The sequence below is a fragment of the Gouania willdenowi genome, chromosome 17 (genome assembly GCF_900634775.1).
Source record: "Gouania willdenowi chromosome 17, fGouWil2.1, whole genome shotgun sequence".
Taxonomy (NCBI): Eukaryota; Metazoa; Chordata; class Actinopteri; order Blenniiformes; family Gobiesocidae; genus Gouania; species Gouania willdenowi.
The window spans coordinates 35,748,632-35,757,991 of NC_041060.1; the positions used below are offsets into that span (position 1 = coordinate 35,748,632).

The 9,360-nt window shown below is 39.0% G+C and overlaps 1 protein-coding gene across 1 annotated transcript; it reads right to left on the reverse strand.

The window, feature by feature from the left end:
• Positions 1-2,504: 2,504 nt before the first annotated feature.
• Positions 2,505-9,099, reverse strand: LOC114479455 (E3 ubiquitin-protein ligase TRIM39-like). The gene is made up of 2 exons (XM_028473136.1): positions 9,040-9,099; positions 2,505-4,405 (listed from the first exon to the last, which is right to left on the reverse strand). Exon 2 carries the CDS (start codon positions 4,394-4,396, stop codon positions 2,789-2,791), a length of 1,608 nt encoding a protein of 535 aa, XP_028328937.1. The 5' UTR covers positions 4,397-4,405; positions 9,040-9,099; the 3' UTR covers positions 2,505-2,788.
• Between the last annotated feature and the right edge of the window lie 261 nt (positions 9,100-9,360).

Consider the following 9,360-nt stretch of genomic DNA (forward strand, 5'->3'; position numbering starts at 1 on the left):
TTCAATGATGACTGCTTCATCAACCTCCACCAGTATAAAGAAGGATTTACAGAAAGACTTTGTCTGGTTGAGGGTTCAATTCCTTCTATCTTTGGAGACGACGAACAGAGCACTTCGGTAAGCTGTAAATAACGCTAAAAAGTGTGATGATAAGACGTCCCTGTCATTGTTTTGTTAGCATTAGCAGTTGCACCGTCTTCATATGTTAGCGCTGTGTGCTCGTTTTAGATCCTTGATGATATGGCCTACGTGATTTAATTTAAGTCTAAAGTTTTCATTAGTCATTTCATTTTGATGTTTTTGTCTCTGAAAAGACTGTATTAAAATGCATTTCGTGACGTTAGCTTGGCGCTAGCGTTAGCTCGGTGCTTGTGTTAGCTCACTTGTTAGGGTTCTGCAGGTTCATCACCTTCATTTTTATCTCGCTCCACTGGGTCAGACTCTGGCTGGAACATGTAAGGCTGGATGGACAAGTCTAACGTTGTTGACATTTTGTAAATAACATGTGAATAAAAAGTTTATGCTCCGCTACATAGCCGTATCTCTTCTATCAAACTACAAAAATTGCCGAGCAGGGTGGAGTTGAACCTGAAGGGGGGCGGGGCTATGGAGTGTCTCATTTGCATTTAAAGAGACAGCACCAAAACGAGTTGCTCTTAGAAGCACATCAGAAAAGGGGTAGAAAAGGGGTGGAGCTATAATAATGAGGAATTCAGACCCAAGCAGTGCAGTTCTGCTTTATATAGACCATAACTGTATGATTTATATGTAAAAAGGAAGGATTTAAAACCATGACATGTCCCCTTTAAGTTCAATCCGCGTAATGGGACAATTAAGTTTAATCAAATCGTCTTCCGATAGTTTGGGTAAATGAGCAGCGTCTAAAAAGTTTTGGCAATCATGTTCGGTGTGTGCCAACTCTGAACTATATAATATGGAATAAAAATAAGAAAAAGCAGAGTTAACCTTTGTTGGTTCAACCAAAACTTGTCCATTGGTATCTTTAACAGAGGAGATATCAGAGAATTGCTCATCAGCCTTAAGCTTAAGAGCAAGTAAATGGCTTGGTCTAGCCCCATTAAAATAATAACATTGTCTTGTTTTATGTATTAAAAATTCTGCACGACGCTTAAGAATATCGTTAATTTCCTTCTTCACCAAATCGTACTGAATCGAGAGTTTTTCATCGAAACATAGTTGCAGTAAATTATCAAACACTTTCACTTTGCTTTGCAGTATAAACAGTCTAGACGTCCTGGATTTTTTAACATGTGAAGCATATCGAATAGTATTGCTGCCAATAAAACATTTAGTTGCATTGAGATTAAGATTATAATTCTTATAAAAAAGTGATCTCATTTTTGAGGACTGAAACACATTCAAAAACTCATGAAAATTTGAACACATATTAGGACTGGCCAAAAATGTTAGATTTTGAGGGAATTGGACACGTCAATGGCAAAATGACTCAATGGCACCCTATTGAAAATTGCTTATACTCCCAGGTGGTGCTGATGACATCATCACTGTGGAACTTCTGCAAAATTTTGACATCACTCTCTGCAGTGATGATGTCATGAAGGGTTAGGGGTACATTAACTCTAATCTGTGTAGTTATTTCTTTCTACCACAAACACACATTCCAAAAGATTACACAATGTAACCTTATTGTCAAATGATTTACATCTGTTTTATACACACACACAAACACCACAAAAGGACCTGGGAACAGACCCTATCGCAAGCCAGACTACTAAAACGGTTTAATTTCAACCTTTGTTCTTCGTTTCTATTAAATAAATATATTTACACATCAAATGTCTATTTCTATTATTAGACATTTTTCAATTGTCCTGTCACCTACTTTTAAACTCTAATGTGCACATTTTAAGAGCTACATTTCTGGCCCTGATTGAAATTACTGACCTTAATTGCATAAGTTCCTCCTGATTTTCTGTCACGTCACTTAATAAATGTGTCACAATGAGGAAAACCTTGTATGCATCATATTTAATCAGAAGTACCTCTACATCATCACTGTAGAGGTAGGACTGATGACATCACTGTAGAGGTAGGACTGATGACATCACTGTAGAGGTAGGACTGATGACATCACTGTAGAGGTAGGACTGATGACATCAGTGTAGAGGTAGGACTGATGACATCACTGTAGAGGTAGGACTGATGACATCAGTGTAGAGGTAGGACTGATGACATCAGTGTAGAGGTAGGACTGATGACATCAGTGTAGAGGTAGGACTGATGACATCAGTGTAGAGGTAGGACTCTACCGAAACCTCAGACAAGATTCAGCATGCTTCATCACACCATCAACAACCACGTTGATTACTAGAGATGGAACGTGTCAGAAACATCCAGACAGGAAGTGATTCAATTCCCCATTACTCCCAGTATGTTTATCCAAATCAACAAGGTGATCAAATATCACATAATCACATTCAGAGTTCATCAGGAATGTGCAGCCAATGAATACAACAATAAAGTTTGAAGGACAAAAAGCTTTTATTGGTCCATCCTGTTCTCAGCATCAGTAGTAATCCCATTTTAAAACCACCAAAAATGACATCATTCATTCATCAGGAATGTGCAGGATTGTTGGATTCATTTTCAAACTGTTCCTCAACTCATTGGTTAAAATCCAATGTTTGTGACGCTCCAACACGTACATGGATCACGAGGAAGTCTTCAGTAAATGTTCTCCCTCTAAAGGATCCTGGAGCCCAAAAGTGGGAGAACTCAGAGAACCAACAATCATGACACTGATCTTTCACTTTGATTGACAGATGATCAGAGGTGGTGCATTTTTACCACCACCGTAAAAACAGGGACAAAAAAATGGGAAAAGTTCATTAGTAAAGCAGCAGTTGGTGAAGGAGTAGATCAGAGCTGCAGCATCTACATCATAAAAGGAGACCACACCCTCCTCATAGTCCACAAACACACCCACCTTCTCAGGGACAGACTTCAGATCAAGTTGCTCGTGACTATTAGATGTTCCATACACATTTCCATTTGTGAGGAACAAAGACCAGTAACCGTTCTGAGGACTCAGAACGGTGGGTCCCTTCCTGTCGATGGTTTCCGAGGCGACTCCAAAATCCCAGTCAGTTTTTCCTTTAACCTGAACCTCAAAGTAAAATCTTCCTGAACTGAAACTTTGTTTTGCTAAAACAAACATGTAAACAGAAAATCTCTCTGGATTATCTGGAAGATTCTTCAGCACACTAGCATCATACACTTGTTTGCCATCATCAGACACGGCGAGGTCAGGATGAGCTGTCAGAGGATCAAGAGTCACATCTACTGCAAACTGCTTCATCATCTCCAACTTCATCTTTTTTTTCTTCTTCTTCTTCTTCTTCTTCATGTCCATCATCTTAATCTTCATCATCTTCTGATTGAGTGTGTACTCCAGCTGACCCAGAGCTCTCAGCACAGTGCCCTCATATGATGATGGATGGACTATGACCTTTGTCCAGTCCTTGGTGGCTGGAGGAGCTTTCAGGGAGCAGAAGTGTTGGAGGAGGTGGAGGTGGTCTTCAGAGCAGGAGAGCTGCTCCACCTCAGAGCTTCTCTTCATCAGCTCAGAGATTTCCTTCTCCAGTTCTTTGATCAAATCTTCAGCCTCTCTCTCTTCTGCTTCCTGTTGCTCCTCCATCGTCTCCATCATCTTCTTCAGAACAGTTAACACCTCCACACCTTCAGCTTTCTCTCTGTCTGCAACAATCTTTCTGATCCTCGCTGACTCTCTGATCTTCTCCAGCTTCTCTCGTCTCTTCTGGATCATCTGCTGAAGGTCAGCCTCTATCTTCTCCAGCTCCACCTTCTTTTCTTCACACTCTTCTCTCAGAGGGACTAACTGGTGACTCTTGTGCTCCATAACTGAACAAATCAAGCAGACACATGTCTGGTCACACTTACAGAACATCTCCAGAGGTTTGCTGTGCTTTGGACACATCCTGGTTTCCAGGTTCTCCACAGGCTCCACCAGCTGATGTCTTCTCAGGCCTGATGCTGTCAGATGAAGGTCCAGGTGAGTCTCACAGTAGGAGAGCACACAGTCCAGACAGGACTTCAGGGCCTTCACTTTGGTTCCAGTGCAGACGTCACAGGGAACTTCTCCTGGAGCTGCTGCTTCACGTCTGAACTGAGAAACCACATCACGCATCAAAGTGTTGACCTTCAGCTGAGGTTTGATGCTGAACCTTTGATTGCACATGGGACACGTGTGGCCCACATTGGTGTCCCAGTGTGTGCTGATGCATGATTCGCAGAAGTTGTGTCCACATGGTGTGGTGACTGGATCAGTGAAGACCTCCAGACAGATGGAGCACAGGAAGTGATGTTCAGACGTCCCACTGCAGGCAGCAGACATGTCCACACACTGAGGGACAGAGAGCAGCAGAACATTAACAGTTGTTGTGGCGTGTTCCATTAGAAAGCTTTCACTGGTTTCTACCTGACACCAGTTCACTGGGATCATTTCTATAGAGCCACATACATCACAGTCATTTCATAGCAACACATCAACATCCCCCACCAGACTGGTTGTCATTTTAACTCAACCTTTGTCTAAATCTAAGAACTTAGATGTATACATAAGAAAATATAATCACATCAGAATATAAAATGACTTACTATCTTAAACTGTGTCTATGAAAAGCTGTCCCCTTTGAAGATACAGTACCTCAAACAGAGTAAAAAGAAAAAAAAGCAATAACTCCGCAAAGAATAATTGTGTGCTTCTAATTTTGGAACTCCATCAAGGTATTGATACCCTGAAGCCACACACCAAATTTGGTGATTGTATCTTAAACAGTTTCACTCAGACGGAGCTTAAACCTACATCGTCCTTTACACTTTGTGGCAGAGGAAATTAAATACAAACACGATCAATAATAGGGGCGTACTCATACAACTTCTTCACTTCTGATGGCGCAAGTGCTCATGGGTAACCTGCTACGTAATCAATGACGTACTGATGTTTTACGGTGACACAGGGGCGTGGCTCTAACTGGTGGAAAACCAAACGGGTTCTTCAGCTAAACAAGAGTAGCTCTAACTTAGCTCCAGCTCCAACAATAGCTCCAAACTAAAACTCTGTGCTCTTGGTGAAAAGGGGTATCAGCAGTGTTCATTTTGACAAGAAATTTTAATTTAGTTTTAGTCTTAGTCCATCTGATTTGTTTTAATTTTAGTCTTATTTCAGTCGACTAAAATATCAAACAATTTTAGTGGACTAAATCAATAAGAGATTAACTAGATACATTTTTACCACTGGTATAGGAAACAAACTAAACCTAGTGTAATTTGTGTGTGTATATGTAATATATAAAACACATATTTAACTTTATTTTAACACAACTGTGTTATTTAGTACTGCTTTTGTATTGAAATGAAAGAAGTTTGCATTATTATGGGAGAAAGATTTCATTTCAAACAACAAAAATGTGCATTAAGTATTAATTTCCAACTCAATGTATACAAAACAAACAGTGCAAAATAAATTGGAATACACTCAAAAACTACATTTTGAATTATTTTTTAAATAGCAGGGTTTCAACCTTTTAAATAGTACCGTATTTTTCGGACTATAAGGCACACTAACAATGGGTCTGACCGGGTCTATTTTCATACATAAGGCGCATTAAGCAAAACAAAACAGTCAGATAAGTCAAACTTTATTCAACTCATTACCAATAACTCTCAACAGTTATATAAATTATTATTATTATTATACATGAATTTTATATAGCACTTTTCTGGGTACTCAAAGTCGCTTTACAATGAAGGGAGCAGTGTTGGGGGGTCAGTGACATTAATTTCATACAAAAGGCGCACCTGATTATAAGGCACACTGTCGATTTTTGAGAAAATTAAAGGTGTTTAAGTGCGCCTTAGAGTCCGAAAAATACGGTACACAAACTGCCGTAAAATTCGCTGACCGCATGGAGAAAAAACATCACATCCCCTGCGAAAAGCAGCATCAAAACAAACACAGCGGCCGACACTTAGAAGACCTGCACATCTGCGCTCTGCTCTAAAAGACCTGAATATACAGTATTGTTGAAACCACAACAAGAAGAGGCTTTAAAACTGTAAGTGTGTACCGTACTACTAAGGGTGAAATGATTAGTCAACATTGTCAATAAAAATCGATAACAGAATTGTCATTTGCGTCATCACCGTCTTCTTCAAGCTGTGGACGAAGCCGAACATTGTTTTTTCATGATGAGTGGCTCATCTACCTTCTATATATCTGTGCTCAGAGCTGTACGCACGTTACGTACGTGATTAGCGGGAGATCTATCATCAAAAACATTCCCATCGGTAAGAATATGTCACTGTTACCGGTAGGGCTGAACGATTTTGGAAAATAATCTAATTGTGATGTTTTTCCTCAATATTGCGATTTAATACGCGATTATGTTTTTCAAGGGCCTCTTGCCATGTATTCTTCAATAAACACAAGCAATAAATCAATGTTTCATAATAAACTATTTCAGATTTATTTAAACTTTAAATAAAAATGAAACGTAAATTTGAAAGCACAGATTACAACAATGAAGTAAACAAATCTGTGGCTTTACCTCTTCAACATTAGGGATGGGTGTATTACTGTACTACTCCTCTAATTGATCCGGTACTTTATCGATACCGTACTTTTTTAAAATCAATGGAAAAACACAAAATAACAAAAAATAAATAATGAACATCCATCTGTTTATTTTTGAACATTTTTAACAATATGGCACACAATGAATACAAAATAGTTCTAAATAAAACACTAAATGAATAAATAACTTTTTTATATTAACAAAACACTAAACCAACTATCTAAACAATACAAAGATTCAAATCAAGCATATCAAACATAACTTAATGAAAAATTGTGCATAAGGAGAATTATTGAGCTGTGTCTCTGATGCTGCGGCTGCACTGGCTCGTGACAACAAGGCCAACTATGTTAATTTATCCCTGTTTTAACATTAACTCAGAACGTTTTAGCTGTAAGATAATATATGATCACAAGTTACCGAGGCACGGTAGTGGCATATGTGCGGGGAAACCTACGCAGCCTAGGACTGATACGCCGAGACAACCCAGGGGCCCACGAAGCAGCGGGTTTTCCTGCCAGAACTCACCGCAACTGGAGCAGATGGAGGCGGCGTGACAGACGGCAGAAGTGTGGCTGCCGCGGCGCACACACACAGTTCATCTGCTTCTGCAGCGTCACACACACTTTTCTGACTCAAAAACACAATAGCCACTTAAATATCCACGTCTAGCACTGTCTACAATAGCCCCTCCCATCAGTGAGCTCGACATGTGGATTCTTAAGGAATCCCTGAGAGGAAATCAGGTGACATTAATGATGTTCTCATACATCTTTATATGACATATAAATAATTAAAAAGGAGAAGTCAGAATAATACATGACACTACAACTTATATCTACCTTTCAATTGTGTCTACTTTATTTTTGACATACATTTTTGTTTAATTATGAGGTTTTTTTTTTTAAATTTATTACTATTTATTTTGTTTCTTCACAGGAGTTAAAAACTAATATTTTCTTTAAAAAAAAAGATAAATATTTCTAAAAAAAAACGAAATTTAAAAAAATAAAGTTGAAAAAACGGAATTTGGAAAAAAAATAAAACGGATTTTATAGGGCCCTGGTATCGGCCCTAAAAAACCCATATCGGTTGATCCCTAATGAGTATGAGCATGTTAAAGAGAGACCTACAGCGGAGCGATGCACTCCGTTTACTTTCAGGACACAGAAGTGCACGTGTGTGCACTAGTGATCGACCAATTCATCAGCCTGACGATTTTTGCGTGTATCGGCCGATGTGCGCTGATGCGTTCGCCGATCCACTTTATTAACTGAGTGGCTGCTCCGTGTTGCTGGAAACAGGCTATTAGTGACTTTTTTTGCTTTAGGGACACCTCAACATTGATTTCCTTCAATAAAACTACAAAAACAACACAGAGACAGGCCTATTTATTGATCACATGAACTGTTCAGCAGCTATTAGGCTAATACAGTAGCATTAACATTAATAATATGAATAATAATAATAATATTTCACTATTGGGTCTTTAGAACCGCTTGTGCAAAGAAAGATGAAAACTATTATTTAACAGTTACCCTCACTGAGTCATATTTAATGTCTACAAGACAAACAAAGAATAAAATAAAATACACTTTATCACAAGTAGAGGGAGGGGCCAGAGAACCAGTTATTACAGATACTTTTCTCCCGCCTCAGGGTGGGGCAGCAGCGGCGCTGTATCGGTACAAATGAGCCCTCAGTTTGTGTAGGTTTCGCAGCACCACATTCTTTACAAACCTCCTGCGTCTGGTAAAGTTTAGCATCTTTCTACGCCTGATTTAAAGTATTTAGGTGTGTTCTAAATCTGTGTTTTTAGCTGCGGCTCCTCTCACTGACCTCCGTGTTAGAACTTTGTTGTACCAACGCGTTTCCCGGTTTTTCAGTCAGTTCAAAACAGTGGTGCATTCAATGTACCTCGGAAAACAGGACACAATGAAATACAGCAGAAAAAACGGCCATGAAAACAGGAACAAACGGGTCAGAAAATGAATGGATGAAAAAATTAATGCAACCATGGATTTTACCGATGCATGCACGCAGTGACCGATGAATCTCGATTTCACCCGTAAATTGTACCGATGCACTCTGAATAATGGATACACCCGCAACGCGCACATATGTATCTAGATTTTAGATTCGTATCGATTAATCTCCACATCTTAATCATGAAGTCTTATGGATTAACTGGAGCAATATACATAAGTACATCCACTTTATATAGAGATTTTATCTAAAATAAACACGTTCAGCGCAAACTCTGTTTTACTGTTGCCGCTTATTAAACCTCTACAAAACGGTCCAAAACCGACACAAATCATGACTACATTACATCCAGCTTTTCTATAAGTAACACAAAGATTAAGGCTTTCACTAATGGTGACTTTAACCAAATACTGACCTGTAAAATAAAGGTAGAGTCTCAGAGGAAGAATCACACGACCACACAGATCCTTCTCCAGGTTTAGTCTGAAGTAGACCAGGAAGTGCATCCACTATATACAACCGGAACTAAACGACTACAGCGCTAAAGGTTCCACTTACCATTCCACTCCTTTATTCTCCAGAACTTATATACAAATTGGTCTAATTCATTTAAAACAAAGCTCTTGATTCACAGAATACATTTTCACAAAACAGAATGCAAATATAATTTTTTTCTTCTTAATAACACCAAATATGGTGACACAGATTTGGGGTGCACCACATATTACGTTCACAA

What these genes read in the sequence shown, in the direction of transcription:
- LOC114479455 (XM_028473136.1), bottom strand. Translation starts at nt 4,396, where the DNA reads ATGTCTGCTGCCTGCAGTGGGACGTCTGAACATCACTTCCTGTGCTCC.